Below are 23,219 nucleotides of genomic sequence, written 5' to 3' on the forward strand. Positions count from 1 at the left end.
GGGGCGGAGACAAGATGGCGTCTGGGTGGCTGTGGCGGCGGATCTGTCAGGTGGGGAATGTGTGTGGCCGGGGAATGAGTGAGCTTCGTTCTTCTCGTCCTATTTTCTAGGCGAGTTGGGGATTTAGAGCTAGAGGGCCTTGTCTCTGCTCGCCGCCATGGGCGTCACGGGTCCTTAAAACTTTCCTGTAGTCCGGTTTTTGTGGCGGTTGCTCTGAGTGTGAGGGATGATGAACAGATGAATTGGATTTGCAGGTTATATGCAAAGACTCTTTCTATTCTTAAAGTTTTCAGATCTTGAAGTTATATCGTAAAAAAAAGCAGCAAAACGTTTTGTAATACATTTTTTTTCTCTGCTTTTTTTTCCTGTTGTTCTGAAAATGGCATCTTTTGCCTAGTGTGCAAAACGCCAATATACACACACAGAACAGAGGTATTTTTTTGTATATTTGCGCAGATATGGATGCTAGGTGGTTAAATCTACAAAGCTAGCACTCCCAGCAGTTCCTCACGTGCTGTAGTTATTCATAAAACTTCAGCATACATTATCTTATACACGTGTATTGGTATTCTATATCGTGATTGCTTAGTGTCTCTTTGCCTAGTACATAAATGAATACACATGCCTAGTTCCTTTGCTCTCATCTTTTGGGTCTGGGATATAAATTAGATAGGTAGTCTCCAAGTCAGTGGTCACAATCTCCCCCTGCCATAGTTACTTTCCCCCAGTTACTGCAGGTGCTTGATGACTTCACACTAACTCAGCGACCATCCAGCCTTTGGGCCGTCTGAGGCAGGAGATTCCCTCCTTATCAGTCTCTAGTGCATCTTGAAGGATACACAATAGTCAGGTTCACACAGTGAAGCTATTAATTCGTGGTTGTCCTGACCTAAACAGTGTTACGATATCCTCGGCATTAACGCCTTCTAACTGCCAGAGCCTGTTTCTCAAGATAATCTGGCACATTGCTGTTGCTGAAATGAAAATTCCATTTTATAAGGTACATCACCTTTGACTTCTGAAGAGCAATTGCAAGTGGAGAAAATTTGATGTTGAGGGTTTCCTATTCATTTTCTGAAGCCCTAAACTCTCTTCTCTTTATGTGCTGTGTCTAGACTTGCATACATTTCAGGCATCAGTCTCTTCTTGAGTACTTCAGAATTTCTCAGCCAAACAAAATGAAGGCTGTTTTGTATTAGGGTAATGTTCTGTGCAAGGCCTTGGTTCACACAGGAAATTGAATTCTGTTATGTTGCAGTCTAGATGTCGTTTCCACTTTCTGTGACGGCCATTAGCAAGAATGTATTGTCTGTTTAAATCAGGGAACAAAGGAGGGTGTTTAAATATACTTTTCTATTTGCTAAATGCCATCTTTATTATCTGAGGTTCTTGAGATATTTTGTCAAAATGTGCACAGAGCATTTTTATTTTACAGGACATTTTCACTTGATGCATACTTGCATAATTAATTTTAGTAACAAAAGACACGTGGGAATAATACAATCAGAACTTACTGTAAAGGCCGCAGAGCATAGTGTGTGGGATAAAGCTCCCCTGTTTTATCATGTTTTATTCATCTTCATTACATGAAGACTGAAATTCTTGTATCTAAACCCACGTAACACAATAAGTGTACATATCTTTGTGTGCAAATAATAAATCTGTATGACAAGCTCAAGCAGTTAAAAGAATACATAGCAGAGTCTGTGTACATACAACCTACTTTCCCTCCCCCCCCGCCCCCACCCTGCGCCCCAGACAGGTACCACTTTTACTTAAAATTCCAGTCAGTAGTCTTACATTTATCATCTGAGATCAGATTCTGTGCCATATACTTGCACATGCAATTTAAGGCCTGCACTGAACACAATCTTATTTATGCTTATGGGCCCATCTGCTTCTTGAAGTGATGTCAGGTGATGGTGTTAGTATACTTCGTAAGGGTGCTGAGTATAGGAGACAGTATTCTGTCTTCAGAATTGAGGTGCAAAGATCAAGACACTTTTATTAGAGGAATTTCTTTAATTTTACATATTAAGGCTCAAGGAGTTCCCAGGGTGAATTTTGAAACGTTCTGAATTATCATCAACTAAAGTAGCAAACAGTCAGTGCTCCTAAAGTTTCTTAGTGTGTCATGGACTTCAGAATTTAATACCAGTGCCTTAAGTGAGCGTACAGCACTGCTTTCCTAACAACTATAAGCTTTGTAAACAGGAAACTCTGCTGCCTCTTTCTGCAGTCATCTTATTGGATGCAGAATTTGTAGGGTGAATAGTGAATGCAGCAGAATTATTTCAGAAAACAGCTTCATTTGCTGCTGATGTATAATGACTAAATAATGCTGCTAGAGAAGCTTAGGGACTTAATGGCATCATATAGTTAGTTATGAATATCCACGAGTGACTAAATTAAGGTTACCTGGAAAAGTGTAAATTCTAGGTTTTTTCTTATGTTTTGATTATACAGTCTCCCATATAACTGATGTGTGGGGTATCTGTCTTATCTCTTAAAGCAAAGCCTTCAGTGTGTGTTAAATAGAAGTATCAAGGGGCTGGATAAGTAGCTAATTTTGCTTCAATATTCTGCCACAAGTCTCTCTTAAGCAAGTGCAAGTTCTGTTTCCTTTTTTTCTTTCCCATCAAGTAGTCTGTAACTTTGCCAAATTGAGAATTAGTGGAAGGAAGCTAGAAGCCACATAGTGCTCAGAAGAGTGTGATTATTCTGTTACAAAAGACAGTAGTGTCTTGATTAACAGTCGTATTCCCTTTTTAACACAGAAAAAATGTGTAATCTTTTAAATGTGATTCATTTCCTTGATAAAAGTAGTTCTACTGAAATGTTCTCCTTAAAAGAACAAGTGTTCAAAATCACAACTTCTTGCTAAAAAAGATGAAAGGAAATGAAAAATTTCCAGTTAATGTCAGAGGTCGAATTTTTGCATTTATAGGATGCTGTTTTCAATTGCAAATCCTACTTAGCACTTGGCAAATATAGTATATAGTGTACTATGAAAGTAAAACTGAAAAGAAAACATCATAGGGAAATACTATAGGGAAATACTATCTGATGCCACACTAAATAAATTTTTCTGATTAAAAAATGCTTTGTGATTGCAATTCAGGTGCCTTACCAATAAGAAGCGCATTCTGTTACATTATTCCCTTAATACGTTCCTTTCTTTTGGTGCTATGGTATACTAAAATACATTTCCGTGTGCCTGTTTCCCTGGATGTTTCCCAGTAGAGCGAACTTTCTAGTTTGACAGATCAGTGCCTAGGAATTTGATATGCTCTGGTGTGAGAAAAAGTAACCTTTTTTTAAAGCTGTATTAACTGTCTGTTTTCCATTTTGGGGGAAAAAAACCCTAAAACCTATTTGTTCTATACAGGGGTCAGCTTTTCCTTTCAACTATGCAAGCAGAATTACTCAAAAGCAGTGTATTCTTCCGTAAGTATGAGGCCCTCCTTTCCACTTCTCTCCACCCTCCCTAAAAGAAATTATTTTTAACAACTTACTTTATGCTTTCCCCAATGCCACATTTCTAGAAGCGCTGACTTGATGGGAGCACGGCTGTCTGGATCCCATGTTGATACACAGGAGCCTAAGACTAATCCTTTGGTAAATGTTTTATCGAATAGAGTTTTGAATATTGTCTTAGTAAAAAAGAAAGTGAACAGAAAATCTTCCTTTATTACATGTTTTTTAAAGTTATGTCTTAGCGATGTCAGATTTTCTGTGGGGAAAGAAACAATTTAGATTGTTGGTATTTGAGATATTTTTCTTTTGGCAAGATTTTTAGAGTTTGCAATTGACTTAGTCACTTACCTCATTCTCTGTGCAGCTATAACTCTATGAAATGTTAGCTTTTTGGCCACAGTCAGCTCGGCACCTGTAGCAGCTTAGCCAGCCTAAGGTCTTTGTCTGTGGCTTGGAAGCTGGAAGCCCGAGGCTGATGAGGTGGGAAGTTCATGAAGGCATGTGGTGGATGTCTTATTTTAAGAATCTGAATGCCTCAGTTTTGACTAAAACTTCAGAAACATGGGTTCATTCTGTATGATACATTGCAGGCAAGCTAAAATCTTATTATAGGCACTGTTAGATCTGCAGTGCAGACTCAGCCTTCCTGCTGTGCCTGATTCGTGCTGGACTTACTGTGCTAAACTGCCTGGGAGTGTGCCTGTAGGAAAATCCTAGGCACATCAAGGCGCTTCAGATGATCAGTGAGCCCAGGCCATCAGAAGCTCTAACCGAAGGTCATAAACATGTACCTGGACAAACATAAAGGATAATTTGCTCAAGGAAGCCTGCTGTGTTTTAAAGGAGCCTTGTAACTGATGTCTGAGAATTTCAGGTAGTCTCACACTGCTACTTAAAGTACAAGTATTGTTGCTCTAGACTTGCTTTAAGATGAATTTAACTCTTGCCTTTGCTGCTCTTTTACCCCTTATATTTATCTTATCATTCCATTTCCTTTTCTGATCAAAAAATGTTACTTAAATGTTCAGAAGTATCTGTTCACATTTCTGCCTTCCCTGATAAGAATGAGAACTGCCAATCAGGGTAATACTGTCAGCTTTTTGCAGATAAACTAAAATAAGCATCAACAACATGTGGAGTCTTTTCCTCTTTTACAAATGGGGCACACAACCGAAGCATATATGCAGTGAATGTATTAATTAAGGAGAACACAGGGTGATAACTCTTGTCCTTTCTTTAAACATGCAGGTATCTATTTCAGATGAGCCAGAAACACTGTACAAGAGATTGTCTGTTTTAGTTAAAGGCCACGATAAAGCTGTGTTGGACAGCTATGAATATTTTGCAGTTCTTGCAGCTAATGAACTTGGCATCTCTGTCGAAAAAGTGTAAGTATCTGATCTGTAGAGTGATGTGGTGTCAGATGCTTCGTATGTCATCTACTGTGAATTTAGGTTTTGCACGTAGAAGTGGTTTTTTTTTTTTTTTTTGGAAAAACTGATGTAATCTAGTTCTAGGATTATAAATCTAACACTTCTGAGATGGCAGCACAGTCATGAGAAAGCAGCAGCAGTTCTACACTCAGCTCTGACAGAGTAAAAGTGCATTTTATTGACATTAGGGATATTGACAGTGCTCTGAGTACAGTTGTCAGTGCCCTAGCTTCCCTGAACTAATGCTGGTTAATACCTGAGCATTAACCACACCCATGTGGGTTAATAATAAACTGTACCAGTGTTTAATAATTCCATGTAGATCTTCTAAATGTCATGTAAGTACAGGGGTTTCAGCATAGTATTTCAGATAATTTGTATTAGTATCCTTTATATAAAATGAAATTTTCTTTTTGTGCTTTGTTCAGACATAAACCTCCAAAGACGATAGAACGATTCACACTTTTAAAATCTGTACACATTTACAAGAAGCACAGAGTTCAGTATGAAATGAGAACACATTACACCTGTTTGGAGGTAAGAAAGATGTAAAAAAACCCAACTATGTTTTAAGTGCACAATTCAAAGATGCTAATAGATGATAGTTCAGGAGTGAACACAAACTTCCTGTTTACTGTTGGTTTGCTGGCTGGGGAGGAGAGTGCAGATGATAGCAGGAGACAGCTGACCCAGGTACATCAAATGTAACAGAAGTTATTCTGAAAGTACAGTCTGCATAAGTTTTGGATTAAAAGGCTAATTTTGACCATCAACTGAATGTTTAAAAAATAAGATAGAATCAAGGATTATCTTTTTTATGCTCTTGGTTTCCAAGAATCAGAGGTATAGGAGACCTCTGAGGAAGGGAAGATGATGCAGCTAAATCATTGTCATTACTGGATACTGAGAGTTCCGTTCTTTGTGAGTTTGTCTGATGTTTTTGAACATGCATACTTTCACCATGTGCAACATCATGTGGCAAAGTAAAACGACGCAGGGGAAATACAGGAAAGGAAGTGTATACAAACCACTAGTTTTATGGCTGATGACAGAGACTTCTGTATGGTTTAGAATGCAGCTGTGGTTGACTTTCTTAGAACTGAAATTTGCTGCCGGCCTTTTTGCTGCTTGGATGTCTTAACTATATATTTGCACAGTGCTTGTCAAAATAGGACTTTGCTTTAAGTCCCCAGACATTTGTGTGGTACAGACAGATGCTCACAGACCAGAAGCACCATTTCTGCCATCCTGGAGAAACTAGAAAAGCAATAATTCAATCGAATTCTGGAGTTGCAGGATATATAATGAGTTTGAACTTTAAGAGTATACAAAAGCTGATAATTATTGTATAACTCGTAATCAGCTTCATCTGATACTTGCAGCGTTAAGATCCACCGCTTCCATCGTAATAAATGCGTGTGATCACAGGCAATATGTACAGTTCTGTCGACTGAAATAAATACTGTAGACTTGAGAGAGTTGTGTACAGTTCAGCTGCCTCTGCTCAATATTATGGAAGCTGCCTTCCTATAAGATGTTTTGTCCCATGGGAAGACCTAGAGAATCTAGGGCAAACTCTTTTTTCTTTTTGTATTCTGTTTCATGTATTAATAATAGTTCATGGAAAAAAAAGCTCATTATTTCTGTTTTAGTTAAAATACCTAACAAGCAGTACTGCTGCAGTTTACTTGGAGTATGTTCAACGGAACTTACCTGAAGGGGTTGCCATGGAAGTAAAAAAGGTAAGTTTCCATCTCAAAGTATTAACTGTTAATGAGATGAAATCCTGATGCAAGTACCAATAGCTACTGAAGTCTTCAGAAAGTTGGCGGGTGTGTGTAGTTTGGAAGGAACATTTTCCAAAGTATTAAATAGTAAAGAAGCTGTAATATGTGAAAATGCCACTAGGTGGCATTTTAAATCTGACAAATATTTCAAACCAGCGTGAATAAAGCAAGGTAGTTAGATGTTAACTAGTTGGTGTAATAAATGGTTACTTTGCTTTGTTTTTAGACTAAGATAGAGAAAATACCTGAACACATCCAGGAACCAGTTTGGGATACACTACCTCAAGTGGAAGAAACTGAAGTCAAGTCATGAATTTACCAGGTACTTGGCTCCATTAGTGCTGAAATTAGTTGTCTCTATCAACCTAATTTACAGAGGCAGTCTACTGTAAAATAAAAATTCTCATATAAAGTAATGCATGAACTCTTGTTTCGTTGAGTTATTCTTGATCATAACTCCAGTACGTGTAGACTGAACAGCTACAGTGTGAAAAAGGTTGTACTCTGCAATCGAGAACTATGGCCTTCTATAATATGTTTGTAGAAAAATAAAAGATCTTTTTATTTATATATACATATACCTGTGTCTGCATATATGTAAAACATACACATTCTCAGTCTTCTTTTGATACTAAATGATTTCTGAATTCTGGAAGACTTGCAAAATCCACTTCATGTTTAAGGTTAGGGATAACAGATTCTTACACTTTTTTGCAGTAGTTCCTCTGAAGTGACTGAACCCCTGGTGTACTTAAAGCTTGTCTGTTAACTTTTAATAAGTCAAACACTAAGATCTTAGAGGACACTAGGGCATACTGGTGCTTTCTTAGGCTTCTGTAGTTCCATTAGCCTTCTTTCTACCCTTAGTAACTGCTTATTAACAGAAGAACATAGTGATCACAGTACAAATCCGAGACTTCTGAAGGCTTAAATTAAGCATAGAACCATAATGCTAAGCAAATGGATACTTGGAAGTCGCATTGTGGATAGGACAAACAGTGCATTAAGTGTTTCAGGTAACTACAGGAAAGGCACAGCATTTTTCTAAACTGTCTGGGTTAGTTATTGTGGAAAGCCAGTCTAGCTGGACACTAATTCTGCTTACAGGGAAAGAACAGTGCAAATAGCAAAAAAGCACTCAAATGCTTTGAAAATTAGTCCACTGTGAATAAAGGAAATGATACTAGGTGCAAAGCCATCATCAACTTCACCTTCTGATTGCATCAAGCACTTGTGCCTGTGCTAAGTTAGCAGGAAGGACACAACTGCAGGCATTTGCTTTGTTATTAAGGGATTGGCTTTGATTCGACTATTAAAAGATTTTACCAAAGGAACAGCCAGCTGGGTCACAGAGCAAGGCAAACAGAGAGGTTGGATCACAGTTACTGAGAGTGCTCAAAGCTTCATACAATCACAGAAAAAGTATAGTGCTATTATCAGACAGAAATGGACAACAGCTGAAGGACAATAAACTAGGCTTATTCATCTGCATTAATCTGCTTGATTATCTGCATTTTCTAGCTGTGAAGAGGCCCAGAGCTGGTTCAGGAGAAATATTTCAAGTTAATCAATATAGCTGCTATCACTCATGACAAAGTTAAGCACTCTTATCTTCCTATAAGGGCTTTGAATGGTTTTCCCCTCAAGGTTTTAGCTTTCCTTGAAGCTGAGGAAAGCATCCTTTCTCTCATTCCTAGTATTCAGTCATAATAGCATTTCTGAAAGACATGTCAGACACTATATAATGTGAAGGAAGAAACTGTGATCTGACCTGATTAAATAAAAGCTGGTTCTTCATATGGACAGCCTCTTTCAAGTCTGTATTAAATGTTCTTTAAATTTGCCATGCTTCCCTGCTTTAGTTTTGCATAAGCCACCTGCCACTATAGGTATTATCAAAATGTGTCTGTGCTTAGTACTTCTCAGGTTGATGTATGCTAAGAATAAACGGTTCTCTTTTATTGTCTCTAGCGTTCTACTTTCAGCCTGCAGTTTTTGGCTAAATGCCCAGACAGCTTGGCTTTTCCCAAAATCATAGAATGGTAGGGGTTGGAAGGGACCTCTAGAGATCATCTAGTCCAACCCCCCTGCTCAAGCGGGTCTGCCTAGCTCAGGTCACACAGGAACATGTCCAGGCAGGTTTTGAAAACCTCCAGAAAAGAAGACTCCACACCCTCCCTGGGCAGCCTATGCCAGGGCTCTCTCACCTGAACAGTAAAGAAGTTTTTCCTTAAGTTTTAAGTGGAAGGTTTTGTGTGCAGCTTTTGTCCATTACCTCTAGTCCTATCACTGGACACAGAAAAAAGTGTCACCCCATCCTCTTGACAAACACCTTTTAAATACTTGCAAGTATTTGAGCAGTCTCACCTGGAGCATTATCTGCAGTTCCAATCCTCACTGCCTTCAGAGGAGTTTAACAGAGCTAATGAGAGAACTGGAATGGAATGCAGGTCCTATGAGGAGTGGCTAGGTCTGATATGTTTGTCTAGTTAGGAGAGAAGGAGGCTGAGGGATGACACCTACAGCTTCCTGAGCAGGGGAAGTGTACAGGGAAGTGCTGAGCTTAGCTAGAACAGGACAAGGGGTAATGGGATGAAGCTGGAACACAAAAAGTTCCACTTAAATATAAGAAAAAACTATTTCACTGTGAGGGTGAGGGAGCAGTGGAACAGGCTGTCCAGAGGGGCTGTGGAGTCTCCTTACTTGGAGGTTTTCAAGACCCACCTGGATATGATCCAATGCGACCTGATCTAGGTGAACCTGCTTCTGCAGGGGAGTTGGACTAGATGATCTCTAAAGGTCCCTTCCAACCCCGACCATTCTATGATTCTATGATTAATGAGGTCCCCCATCAGTCTTCTCCATGCTGAACAGCCCCAGATCCCACAGCTTTTTCTCATAAGGAAGATGCTCCAGTCCCCTGATAATCTTGGTGGCCCTGTGCTGGACTCTCTCCAGCACTTCCCTGTACCTCTTGAGCTGACAAGCCCAGAACTGGACACAGGACTCCAGATAAGGCCTCACCAGGGCAGAGGAGGAGAATCTCCCTTTACCTGCTGGCCACACTTTTCTTGATGCATCCCAGGATGCCATTGGCCTTCTTGGCCACAAGGGCACATTGCTGGCTCATGTTTACTTTGTTATCAACCAGCACTCCCAGATCTCTCTCTGCAGAGCTGCTCTCCATCAGGTCAATCCCCAGCCTGTACTGGTGCACGGGGTTGTTCCTCCCCAGATGCAGGACTTTGCACTTGCCATTGTTGAACCTCGTGAGGTTCCTCTCTGCCCAACTCTCAAGCCGGTCGAGATCCTGCTGAATGGCAGCACAGCCTTCTGGGGAATCAGCCAGTCCTCCCAGTTTGGTGTCATCAGGGAACTTGCTGAGGGTACACTCTGTCCCCTCATCCAGGTCATTGATGATGTTGAACAAGACTGGCCTCAGAACCAATCCCTGTGGAACCCCACTGGCCTCAGGCCTCCAACTCAATTCAGTGCCATTGATCACCACCCTCTGGGCTCTGTCATTCAGCCATCTCTCGATCCACCTCACTGTCCACTCCTCCAACCCACACTGCCTTAGCTTTCTGATGAGGATGTTGTAGTAGAAAGTGGCAAAAGCCTTGCTGAAGTCAAGGTAGATGACAGATATGTTGAATAAAATGGGCCTCAGAACCAACCCCTATGGAACCCCAGTGGCCACAGGCCTCCAACTTGACTCAGTGCCATTGATCATCACCCCCTGTGCTCTGTCATTCAGACAGTTCTAAGTCTGCCTCATTGTATGTTGAGAAAAACCAGTATGCATTTGACATGATCTCTGGACCTTAACTGTGTTGACAGAGCCATAGCTAACTGCCATTGCAGATCGTCTCCACTTTGAAAAAGTAGAATGACCATTGCGGAATCTGACTTTTCTAGACCAATATTTACTAGCACTGACATCTACTAACCTCAATAGGCCATATTTTCCCCTATATGGAATTTCTCCATTTTAAAGACTATGATACTTCTCTGCTTCCTCTAGCCTCACCTCCCCTTCACATATAGGGATTTGCTAAGATATAAGAACATCTTTAGTTATGCATTTGCGTAACACTATGCAATTTCACCATCTTTTTCCATTCATTAATGTGGCTTCTGACTTTCTCAGCATGTTCCTGATCCTCACTTATACAATTTTGGATAAACTGTTTTGTTGGATAAACTATTTCCAGTCTTTACTTCTTTTCCTGTTCTTTTCTCACGTGCTTCTCTAGTTTTGCGTCCTGCCATCTTTCTTAACAAGTGTCAACAGCAATGCTTCAATCATTCCTTTAGATCTTGTATCAAGCCATCTTTCTACCTACTGACCATCTCATCTCATTTTAAATCAGAAAATGCATAGTTGAACTTCAGAGGAAGTTAATAAAAATGCCATGCTTCATACCATTTATAAACATCAGTATTTCAGCATGATCAATTGTGTTCTTACAAGGAAGACATCAAAGCTTACATGATACCCGTCTGGAGTGCCTACTTGTGCCTTCATAGGGCATTTCCCTGAAATGAAGGCAACATATGCCACATGGGATGTTCTGTGCATCACAGCAAAGCATTCCTACCTTTCTAGAACTCCAGTTTGAATCTGAGAGGGTCAAACCACTGTCAGTATCACTATGTGTAAACTAGCACTTCGCCCTTAAGGAGAGAGGGGGAGACTTTCAGACATGAAACTCAATGAAGTCTGTAGGATCAGTTCAGTATTACTGCCTTTTTAATAAAGGAAAGATGGATGAAAAGCTTGACAGAATGCAGTAGCTTAGCTTGACTTACAGTATCCAGTAGCCTTCATTCTCACCCTGTAATCAGAATTCTTAATACTGCTGCTCTCACCTCTGTCTGATACTTCATTAGTCCCATCTAGCAAACAAGTTTAACTTAAATCAGTCATTCAGAGGAGATTTAATAATGCTTGGTTAAACTCATGCTCTGTCTTTCTAGATGGAATTTTATTATATATGATCTTAGGTAACATAAACCTTCAACTTAATTAACTTTGCTTTCCCTCCCCCCATTTCAGGTTTCCCTGTAATGTGTGCGTGGCATTCAAGGTTAGACACCTCTAGTCTGAAATCCAGTCAGGCTCCTCCTACTGCCTTGCATGTAGCTGTATTTGGTTCTAGCCTGCTGTTATACCCTGACTGAGCACTTGAGAACATCTTTAATAGAACAGAACTGAAAATGCTCAAGAACACAGACAGATTAATGAGCAAATATTTGATAACATTTTCCTCATTTAAAGGCTAAGGCAGACAACCCAAACTGTTTGCATTAACAGAAGGCAAATGGTGCTTTTCTGAGTACATTTCCTCACCATTGGAAGACCATTTCATGACCATCCTCAAGCTTGTATGGGTAGAGGTCCAGCATTATCTCCGAGTATGAGAAAAATACTTTCCCAAGGATCACAGAAAATAATGGCATGCAAAACTGTTACAGCAACCCACAGACTGCAAGCAAATACTAAGAAATGTATTGTGAAAGCAGTTGCCATATACAACAGTGATGCTTCTTCACTCAGTGGTTAGACTGTCTCAATCTAAACAGGAGTTGTGATAAATATTGGCACTGAAGTTGGAAAAGTTTTTGAGTCCACTCAATCTTTAAAATCCTTGGTCACTGTCAGTAAGCTGGAGGTGGATTCCTTTCCACAAGTACTTTGTGACTAACAGCTGCCAGCCTACTTGAGGTGTTAAAAAATACATGGACCAGTCTATTATGTAGATAATGTGACAACTGTTTATAAACAATATAATAAAGTGTTCAGGTTTTTAAAATAATCTTTAAATCAAAAGCATTCACTTAAGTTACTTTTCTTTGAGCCATTTAAAATTATTGGGAAGGTTCTGCACAAAGGCACTTGTGGCAGAATCCTATTACTTAAGGACTAAAGATTGTTAAAAACAGTGTAAACTACCATGTATTTCCAAGATACCCAGGGTTCATTTGCCATATGACTGTATCTTTCAGTGCAAAACTCATTTGGGAACACTTAATTCTTATATAATTTAGTAAGGTATTTAAAGATGCAGACTGAATTTATTCTGAGCATTTCATTGAAGAGCTCTAGAGTGTGTATTTCCCTTTGTTATATATGCCACAGGTCGGCAGTCATGCTTGGAATATCATACCGCTACTACAACCTAATTGTCATGTTAGGTTTAATATGACTATACAATGAGCTTCTTGGTTTAGGACTTTCCTGCCAGTCTCTGCATGTCATGTGCCAGAAAAGTACTATCAGTCTGTTATTCTAGGGAGCACTGGAAATACAGCAAGTCCAAAGGAAAGTCATTTACTCAAGAAGTTGTGACATAAAAAGGTGTTGGTTTTTGTGTAATATAAATCTGTAGTTAAAACTGCTTCCAGTCAGCATTAAAACAGGCACAGTCTACCGTTTGTTTCTTAAAATTAGAAACTTGGAATATAACCACATGCTGATCATGACTTTTCCTAGCAAGCACTATTAGGAAATGCCACCCTTTCTCTAGTTTCAATGTTTTTGCAGCCACAAAAATAGCACAGCTGGCTTTTATATATATCTTTCCTGTCATAAAAGTTGGGGAGATTTTGTGCTTCTATTGAAACATTTCATCCTCAGGTTTCCCTCTGTTTGCTGTGGTCTTCTCAAGTTCAATTTGTTTTTTTTTTCCCCATTAAAAAAACAGTATTTGCCCATGCCTGTTTTTGTAGTGAAAAGTAGAAGTTCCATTTCTGACAGTCATTCATAAGCCAACCATAATAAATCCCAAAGGCTCTGGGAAGATTTGAGTGTATGGCAGCACATTGATGCACCAGGGAATGGTTGTGCTACTGTATGGCCATAGATCCTCAGTACCCCAACTGACACAATTTCTTTCAGATATAGGAATCGGAGAGGTATTACTTTTTCTGTAAGAATATTAAAAACCCCTTTTTAACATAAATAACATATCTGTTAAGGTAGGTGCAGACAGCACATGTAACTCTTCTCTTCTGTAACACTTTTCTACATACTTTCCTACAGTAAGAGGACAGCATTATGGGATTTGGGGTTTTGCATTCCTCTGAAAAAGAAGTTACTGTTTCACTGTTCAATCCAAAATTCCTGCTTCTAACAAAAAGTACCTTTCTTTGGAAATACTCTTTATCAAATTACAAGAACGGTGATTGATAAAAAGTACACATTTTCCTCTTTCTACTTGAAATCACTATCAAGTGGCATTTTATTTTAAAAGCATGCAATCAGTATATCATATCTGCTGATGTGAAGTCTTCTGTACATCAGCACATTATCATCACTCATCTTTCATTCCCTTCTGCCTTGTAAATATTAAGTCTTATTTCCTTCAGTATTAAAATGTTTCCAGTTCAAAATAATAGTCTTTTCCATGTTAGTTACTGAAAATATTCACTAGTCTTTCCCCCTAAGCCATTAGTGTACTAAAGTTTCACCCTTTGCTCAGAGAAAGTTAAAATATCTATATTATGGAGACATGGTAACATCATTGCTGAGTAATGCCAATGAGAATCCAAACATGCACCACAACTTCAGATACATGGAATGGATTAGAGCAGCTTTTAGCCCGGGATGGTCATGTTGGTAAGAGATTGAAGAGCAGGAGGTTTAGTTTGCCATCAAAAAATTCAAATGCAGTGATAAAACTTTCAGACCAAAACAATCATTCTGTATTATCCAAGGAGAACACAACAGATATAAAGACCTAGATCAGTTCATTACCTACTTGGAGAAAAATGAATTCTAGTGTTCTAAACAGAATCAAATTTAAACCTACCAATTCTTTCCTAATGTTGGCACCCACCCAAAAGCAGATAAAGTCATAATGCAGATTTCTTGTCTCTTTTCTCTAGCATCTAATTCAAATCTATATCTTCACTTTTACTTACTAACCTGTCCCAGTGCAGGGCACCAGGAGGTGGAAAACTTGACCTTATATACTCTCTCCAAACAATTTTCAACAAACTGGGCACAGATGCACCGCAGAACTAGTTTCACTCTCTGAAAAGAATGGATCTATTGTCCTGGGGTCCCCTGAAGGATTAGGGCTATGTCTTTACCCCTTCTTTCATATTGAGTTTTCCATTTCTGGCATACAGGCTGGAATGCATATATCTACCCAGCAGGCAATTCAGCTATGAATTTGAGGGGCTTTTAAAGCTAATATTGCTGTAACACATGGATTCTGACAGCTTATGTAGTTAGTATACTTTGGATATTTCTGAAGTGCCTCCCCTCCCCCAACTAAAATGTTAAGAATTACATATAAGATGCTGTCTTATTCTCCATTAGTTTTTCAGTGTGTAAGCTTGGTAGTTCTTTAAAGAATACTAAATTCATTGTAGTGTTTTTTACATTAACAGTACATTACAGTAACCGCACTATAGGAATTACAGTATCAGTAATTGTATCAGCCATTTTCTTGTCAGAAAAAATGCAGCTTGATTTTCAACACCATCACTCGAAATACAGCTCACAGTGGTAAAAAACACAAAAAACAATAGTGGCAAAGCAGGCTCTAAACTTAGTTTCCCTCAGCAAAATAAGAACAGTAGGCTAAATGTGGCTATTTGAAAACAAATGTTTAATACAAAAGCACCAGCAGTTCTCTTCTTAGCTAAATGTGTTTTGCTTAAGAATAAACAAGCAACTTGCTTACATAAGGAAAAAATATTTGCTTGAATAATTGTTTTGTTGATCATTAAACACTAGAGAAAAGGGGATAAATAAGTTTTTAAAATGTCACCTTCAATACAGCCATGCTCTGTTCCTTCAATAGGTCAGCATAGCACCTCCAGTTAGCTTCAGAGAGTGATAGCATTTGTGTCATGCCACATCCTGAACAGTCCTGCATCTTAACTGGGCTGCTGAAATGGCCCCCTCCAGGGGTACTCATATTCTGGTGCAGAGAACTTTCTATTTTGTTAAGTAGCCTGTGAGTAAGTAAAAAGTTTTGGGTTTTTTTTGTGATAAAAATATCATTGTATATTTTAAGTCAGCAGCTGCCAAACACTATATTTGGTCATGACTCTCCTTTTTGGTTTTTTTCATTGCTATTAATTTTCTTGTTATTCTTCATAAATATTCTATTATTTATGCAAATAGCACATCAAGGCAAAATCAAGGTACTTGCCTATGCATAGGTGCCAACTTAGCAGGAAGGGAGTGAGTATAGAAAGAGGCAACAGAGAAGATTAAGCAAGGATGGACTGAGATGAAAGAAGAAATTAACTTTTCTTTTACCCTTCAGATTGCTTCAAGCCAATATATTAAAAGTTATGCATCTTTCTTTTTGTTACGTGCCACAAAACAGCATATAGTAAATAAATAAGCATTCAACTTCGTAAGCTATATGCCGCAGTCCATGGTGTAACTTGCACTGCCTAAGTAACTTGAGGCAAAATGATGTGAGGGTAAGCTCTCCTTTTGTGCATCTGGTTAGGAAGAGAGTGTGATCAATACATTTATTCCAGTTAGAAATACACACTACAATAAAAAAACTGCATCTCACAAGGGAGAAAGTAGAAGTAGAAAAAGAGAGATAAAGAAAAGCATAGAAGTGAGTTGCTGCACTGACAAATGAAATGAGACAAAAGAACGAAGGCAGTTGAGCTAGCAACAAGGAATCTGTAGGTTCAGGTTAGCAGAGTTCTTAAATGAAGGAAGCAGCTTTTCTAAACCATGTGTCTGGAACATGTCACGCAGATAAAAGTGCTGAAGATGCACAGGTAGCAGCAGCAACCTTCTGCTGATGGGGTTTAATCGTGGCTGCTGACAGAATGAGGTCAGCAGAACAGATTACAGATAATTCAGGCTTTTTGCCTTGGTTTTCTTTCCAATATTATTGCTGCAATTAAAGGCACCAGTGCATAGCAAATCTGTAAGAAGAACACTGCTGGTGGTACATGATCATGCCAGCAACTGGGAGCTCCAGTCACTTCTTCAGAAATGCAAGTTCAGCTAGCAACGTGGTTTAAAATGTGTAAGCTGAAGGAGTGATTAGCAATTGTGTTTTGTTCCAAACGGAGTTGTGGAAAAGCTCTCCCCACTGACCAGAGGGCCCTGGGTGTCTGAGGCAGCTCTGCCAGTGACCCCGGATGGCATTCTTCCCACACCACTCCCACTCTCAGGGGAAAACGCTGCCTTAACAGGGACCTATTTGTACAAGCCCGCCATGTGTGTTACCCAGCGCCTACATTAGCGTGTTTGCAGTTGTCTAACATGGAAAAAAGGCTTCAACAGAGATTACAGAGGCTGACTTGTAGCTGTTATTCGTATAGCGCCAGATACCAAATGGAAAGGACTTCCATTACATCTTCCTCCTCTTGAGTGCCTTGGGAAAAATGTGTTCCATCTGGCCTGTAAGTTAGAAATATGAAAAAATAAGAATTTTTGATCTCGCTACACATTCTCTGACAAAGCGAGATCTAATTTAAGAAAGGGATTATAGCACACCGAGTGGTTACCTGCTCACTGGTCCCATGGGATATCAAGGTCAGTGCTGCTTTGCTGCCTGTGCCTCACCACAGAGAAGCTGAGGTGTTAAGCTCCTGGGAAAGCCTCTTTGGAAGTGTGTCTGTGAATGGTAGTGCAGTGTTTTAAGTAGTTCACAATCAGTTTAATCCTAAGCACCAAATCATACCCAAGCAGGATCCTGTTCATGAAAGGTGGTGGGGAGGAGGGAGAAAGGAGTCAAGGAGAAAAGGGGCAGCAGTCTCAAGAGTGTAATCAACATTGAGGGTTAAATTGTAGTCAGGATGCAGGAAAATGGGGTGACTAGAAGTTCAGCTACAAGCCTAAATCTTGCAAGCAGGTAGAAAGTATCCCTGGTGTCAAAAGACGTGTGAATAAATGATGACAGAAGCAAGTGCTGGCATTCCGATCATGACAAGATTAATGTGTTTTTAATTCATAAGGCAACATTTCAAATCAGAATGAAACTCAACTAAGTAGTGTAAAACACTGTCATAGCCAGAATTGTTGAGTCTACAAACACCACTTGCATCCAAGCTTTATCTTTACTAGCACTACTACCAAGTTCTTGTAATTTCCCTTTGTTCTTTTAATTGTCATTTTAAGATGAATGCCCAGGCTCCCAGCTGTTCTGTGCCTTAGCAGTTGAGCCCAATTTCAGTCCCCAAAACTCTCCAGAGCCCTTGTGGTTCAGCTCTGAACAAAGACTCCTGCACTTCCTGCTGTCTCTTGATGCCAAACTGTAGAAGTCAACAAGAAACAGTTATTGCAACATAAAAATAAACCTCCTTTTTCACAGTGCTGACAGCAGCAGGATTGACTGGCATTTTTTTTCTTCTTGCAGAGCATGGCTGCCAACTCTACCAAAAAAACCTGCTAGTTGGAAATAGTTTCTTTTTAGTCAGTGTTACACACACGTGTTGGCTTTGACAGGAGCCTACTATAGAAATTGCTACAGCTGGGCCCCAGCTGACTGCCACTGCTGTCTGTCTTCTGTGGGAGTACTTGGTACAGCAGGTCAGGAGAATGATTTGGACTGAGACAACTTCTGTACCTGGAGGTTTCATCTGTAAAGTCTTGTCAGCTTCACTGGGTTTATTGAATAGGGAGACAGTGGTATTATAACAACAGGAAGGATTAACTCCTGGAGACTTCTGTGTAACCGAAGTCCAATTAATACATTTACTTCAGTCAAATCCACAGATGCCTTCAAGTCAAGACAAACTACCTACTTAGATTGCAGGTACTGCTATTTTCCAAGTACCTAAAGGGAGCCTACAAGAAAGAGAGAAACACTTCTTACCAAGGAATGTAGTGATAAGACGTAATGGCTTTTAACACAAAGAAGGATTTAGATTAAGTATTAGGAAGAAGTTCCCTGTGAGGGCGGTGAGGCATTGGAATGAGATGCCCAGAGAGGCTGTGGTTGCCCCATCCCTGGAAGTATTCAAGGCCAGGTTGGATGGGGTTTTTTGAGCAACCTGGGTTAGTGGAAGGTGTGCCTGCCCATAGCAGGTGGGTTGGAACGAGATGGTCCCTTCCAATCTAAACCATTCTGTGATTCTGAACCATTTTTCCAAAAATATTCCATGCTGACATCCTCTTTGAAATTATCCCTTTTTTTCCACACAGTTCTGGTACTCTTCTCCGGGAGACAGACCAAAATCTGTTGTGTATATTTTATAGGAGGGAAAGCATCAGTAGAAGCAGCAGAGTCCTGTCCGACAACTCTATTTATGGCCCCTCCATAGCGAAGGTCAGAGGAGTTTCTGCTAGGTCATACAGAAACAGGGATATAAGGAATACAGAGAACTTTAAAGCAAATAATTGAGTTTGAATTCAGTTTCTAATTTGACGCAACACAAAGTGGTTTCTGGGGAATTACCTTCATACACGCCACAGCATTCAACTTCACCCTTGCAGCAGCGTGCATTATGGTTCTGCAGCAAGATGTTTGAAGATCCAGAATTTAGTGCTGTTTCATTTGGAGCTTTTGGTTTTACTTTTTAGATTTAAGCAGTGTGAATATTGAGGACTACTGTTGGGCCTCCTCCCTACTCTAGCCTTATTGTAGAGAAAATACGTAGGGAAAATATGTAGCTTATGTAGCAAAGCACTGCAGATCACAGGTAAGCTTGGGAAGATGCTGTAGCAGCCGCATGAATACGCCATTTTTAGTATCCTTCATATATAGCAGATCAGCCTTCTGGGCAGCTCAGATAGCATTAGGATTATTACTGCTTCTGTATCTAAACAGACATCATGTTGTGTTAAACTATAATGATGTAAGAATTCATTTTAATTCCTATTTATACTTGCTGACCATTTCCGGAGCAGAAATGGGAGTCTGCGCAAACCCCCCTCCCCCGTGCTGGCCTGGTCGTATCCCCACGTGTATTCGGGGAAAAACACACCCCCGCCGTACAACAGCACCAAGGTGCGGTGGACGCTGCACAAAGAGCAAAGCAGCAGTCTTTAACGTGTCTCCTGCCCCCCCGCAGCCAGCTCCCGTGGCTCCTGGGCACCGCAGGCCGGGCCGAGACTCGCGGGAGGAGGGCAGCCCCTGCGTGGCTGCGCTACTACGGCTCGCTGGAGCGTGCCCGCCCGCAGCTTGCAGCCCACGCCAAGCTCTTGGTTACGAGGCGCGTTCTCGGGACCTTGATTTTCAACACAATCTGGGGCAAACCATCCCTGCCGGTGCGACGCTTTGCTTCTGCCCTTCCGCAGCGCGGCACGCGTGCCAGCCCAACCTGCGCCGCCCCGCGCCGCGCCGTCTCCCGCCGGCCGGAGGCGCGACAGCCGCTCCGCCGTACGGCCGCGCGTGCCGTAAAGCGCTGTGCGCGGCTGGGTGCCGGGCGGCCATGGGGAAGCGGCGCGGCGGGCGCGACCTGGCGCGTGGCCTGAGCAAGAGGCAGAAGAAGCACCTGCGGGACTTCGGGGAGCAGCACCCCTTCCATGACCCGTGAGTGCCCGCCGGCCCAAACGCACCGTGCCCGGGACCCCAGGGAAGGAGGGGTGTTGTCTGCGCGTTGCGGCCCCTCGGCTTAAAATCTCGGAAAAGGAAGGAAGGGTCGAAAGTCTGGGTTCAGTCTGGAAAGTCTGGCTTGTAATAAATATACGGTCTTCTTGTGCAGCCCAGAGGCTGCCACGAGGAGTGGAGAAGCAGAGGAGTGTGACTTAGGTTCCTGTTCTGGCACCTGGTCAGGCCCTTGCCTCTTCAGGCATCCAGCTTGTTCCCCTCCCCTTTCTTATCTTGCAAAGTCCATGAAAAGACAGCACTGAAGATCCAGTGTGACAAGAACCGGGGTTTCCTTAGCAGGCTGTCTGCATGTCAAAAAGAATACTGTACTTTTGGACCCCTCTGTAAACTTATTAGGAACGAGCTGCTTAGTGCAAATGCTGTGTGGTTCCTTGCTGCTGTAAAGTCTTAGAAATCTGTGAGGAGAATGCCAACAGGTCATCCTTTCAATTTAACATTATATGCTTTCAGTAGCAGGCAAATAGGGTTAAGGTCTGTTATCCAGGTGTACTCTGGGTCTCCTCTGGTGTATGTCTCTTAGGGTGAAAGGCAGAGTCCTGGCCTGCCAATGTCCTGAGCCTCACCTCATGCAAAACACACTGTCACACTCAAAGCTCCACATCTTTTTGAAAGAAATGAGACTAGCTGAAGCTCAGCTTATACAATGTGTTGTTTGTAGAGTTGCAGTCCCAACACTGGTTAATTAATGCTGATTTTCCTGCTGTACATGGGGTTTTTTTCCCACGTCACAGACCGATATTTAACACTAGAGGTAGGCTCTTGCTCTGGTTGACTTTGTTGTACAAATTGCTCTTGTAGTTAAATTCCTAAGATTATAACGCTTGGGTGCCTAGGATTTGCAAGTGGATGTAGCATCAAACGAGAGGGTGACCTCTTAGGGTAGGTGCCAAGGCTGTTTTTTGAGGGAGAATTGTGTGAGGCTTTGGTTTTAAGCTCTCTCCTCACTTCTCTAAGACTTGTATGACTCTTTGGCAGAGTAAGATGTTCCACTGCTTTCTTTTCAGGGTTTCTGGAAGACCAGAAGCAACTCAAATCTGTGAACTGGTAATATATTTTTATTTCTTCTGTATTTTCATGTTTGTATAGTTCAATGAAGTAAAACACTTGGCATCTCATGTTACCAAGTTATCCAGGTTAAGTTATTCCCTATAGAAAACACTGCACTTAAGATAAATAAAAAAAAAGTAATTTTTGTGTGGCTCTGAATTGTTCTCTAGTGTGTGAGAACTGCCCTACTGTGAGAAGGCAGAAGCAGCATGGCATAATGTTACTGTTCTTTAGGCTTTTTGCGTATTACTTGGTCACGGTGAAAAGTAAATCATAGTTTAAGCTGTTTTAATAAACTTGGTGTTGAAAGAGTTAGGAGGTATTTTGTTCTGTGGTGAAGGAAGAAATATGTTAGTGCTCATGCCTCTTCTTCAGTTTGCTAGTACTTTACCAAATTCTGACTTAAAGAAAAGTATCTTCCTTTATCTGACTGATAAAAGACTTCAGAGCCTCAGTGTGGAACAATTAATTATCCTCATTATTAATACACAAAATTGCTAAAGGAAACAAGTTATTTTATTTACTCATTTTTTACTGATTTTTTTGTTGTTGTTGGTTTGTGCAAGCCCGGGACACAGCTGGCTCTGAGTCTGGCTTGTTTGAAGGTCAGAGCTTTAGAGCTGAGCCAAACCTGTGGACCTGCAACTCCCTAGTCAACTTGTCAGCTGATGGCTATTTCATTTACTTTCTTGAAAGCCGGGAGCATTTTCAGTGTGCTCTGTCCCTTGTATGTGTGCCCTTCTACAGTTTGTTGGGTTTTTTTGTCTGTATGTATTTTTTGGGGGGAGCAAGTCCAGTGCCAGTTTAGCAAATGCCTTGTTTGTGGAGTTCAAATGTACTCAGCTGAAACTGAAAGAACTGAGTGATGCTCTAAGTCAAACCAGTGCAGGATGAGGCACTTCAGCCTGTCTGTCAAGATGCTTTCAAAATCTGCATGGTGATGTCCAGTCATAACTGTTTTCACAATGGAATGATTTTTCCATTGGATTTGCATGAGGGTAGGAGGGAAGAGGGAAAACACAACCTTGGAACTAGAGGTGAGAGTATTTGCTGTCTGCCTAATAAGAGTGTTACTATTGTTGTGTTACGCTCGTGCTTTCCTTTCCAGTCTGAGAACTCTGATAAGTCAAGTTCAGAAAGCGATTCAGAGACTGAAGTGGAACAGGTCTCTGTGTACCATAAGCTCCTGGCTACCCTGAAGACCTCTCCTGAGTCTGCGAGTGAAGAAGAGGAAGATGAAAGTGAGTCTGAAGAAGCTGAGGACAGTGAGACAGAAATGGACAGTGAAGGCTCACAGGAGACCGGAGAAGCAGATGGAGGGGAAGAAGATAAGAATGATGTACCAGAGCAGGAAGAAGGTAGTTTGTCTTTTCCCATGCTTTGGTAAATGTTGTTTCAGTTAGAAGGTTTGAAATGTACGTTTTTAGCCAGGATTTGGGTATTGACTGGCTTGTTGGCTGGGTGCTCTTCTGGCTTGGATACTCTGTTGCTCCATTGCCTCTGTGTGGGTGGGAGCAGCAGCTGCTGAAGGATTTAGTAGGGGAGAGGGTAGCTGTGCTCATTTTCGGGCAGACAGCCCACTGCTGCTCCCTCAGATGTTGTTTGTGCGGCAGCACAGAGGAAATCCACATGGAGCGGCATACCAGGGGTTCTCACTCACTCATGGGAGACGCAAGCTGTTCTCGCGCTCAGCATCTGGCTTGGCTGCTGCCACCGAGAGGAGGGAAAGGTTTGCCTCCTCATAGCGGAGGAAAGAATATGTAAATAGGAAGGAAACCTCCTCCTTTATGACGAGGCATCCTCATTCATGAAGTCTGGAAAGAAATTCTGAAAGAGAGGAGCCAGCTTATTATTTTCAGTTACTCGGGGTCTTTGGAAACCAAAACTTGTGTTCCACAAATAGGTAGTTTCTTTGATTTTCTCTG

The 23,219-nt window shown here is 41.0% G+C and overlaps 2 protein-coding genes and 1 long non-coding RNA gene across 6 annotated transcripts in view; 2 read left to right on the top strand and 1 right to left on the bottom strand.

Annotated features, from left to right (window-relative positions):
* Positions 1-21,290, top strand: MRPS10 (mitochondrial ribosomal protein S10). 4 transcript variants are annotated; one of them, XM_061991368.1, is made up of 8 exons: positions 1-50; positions 3,389-3,447; positions 3,546-3,618; positions 4,726-4,865; positions 5,339-5,447; positions 6,563-6,652; positions 6,924-7,019; positions 21,252-21,290. In XM_061991368.1, the coding sequence occupies exons 1-7, from the start codon at positions 15-17 to the stop codon at positions 7,008-7,010; spliced, it is 594 nt and encodes a 197-aa protein (XP_061847352.1). In that variant the 5' UTR covers positions 1-14; the 3' UTR covers positions 7,011-7,019; positions 21,252-21,290. The 4 variants fall into 4 exon arrangements, with proteins under 4 accessions (XP_061847352.1, XP_061847353.1, XP_061847354.1 ...); XM_061991369.1 differs by lacking the exon at positions 21,252-21,290 and adding an exon at positions 18,052-18,117; XM_061991370.1 differs by lacking the exon at positions 21,252-21,290 and adding an exon at positions 11,757-11,774.
* Positions 15,433-19,510, bottom strand: LOC133625014 (uncharacterized). Its single transcript, XR_009818308.1, has 3 exons — positions 19,093-19,510; positions 17,201-17,310; positions 15,433-17,093 (listed from the first exon to the last, which is right to left on the bottom strand). It is a non-coding gene; the product is annotated as an uncharacterized LOC133625014 (long non-coding RNA).
* UTP25 (UTP25 small subunit processome component) overlaps positions 20,042-23,219 on the top strand; it is a 17,623-nt gene continuing 14,445 nt past the window's right edge. Inside the window, exons 1-3 of the mRNA XM_061991367.1 lie at positions 20,042-20,169; positions 21,252-21,291; positions 22,403-22,652. Of these exons, the coding sequence (XP_061847351.1) occupies positions 20,069-20,169; positions 21,252-21,291; positions 22,403-22,652 (391 nt within the window). The 5' untranslated portion in view covers positions 20,042-20,068. The remainder of the gene's footprint in view (positions 20,170-21,251; positions 21,292-22,402; positions 22,653-23,219) is intronic.

Source organism: Colius striatus, chromosome 2, assembly GCF_028858725.1.
Source record: "Colius striatus isolate bColStr4 chromosome 2, bColStr4.1.hap1, whole genome shotgun sequence".
Classification (NCBI taxonomy): domain Eukaryota; kingdom Metazoa; phylum Chordata; class Aves; order Coliiformes; family Coliidae; genus Colius; species Colius striatus.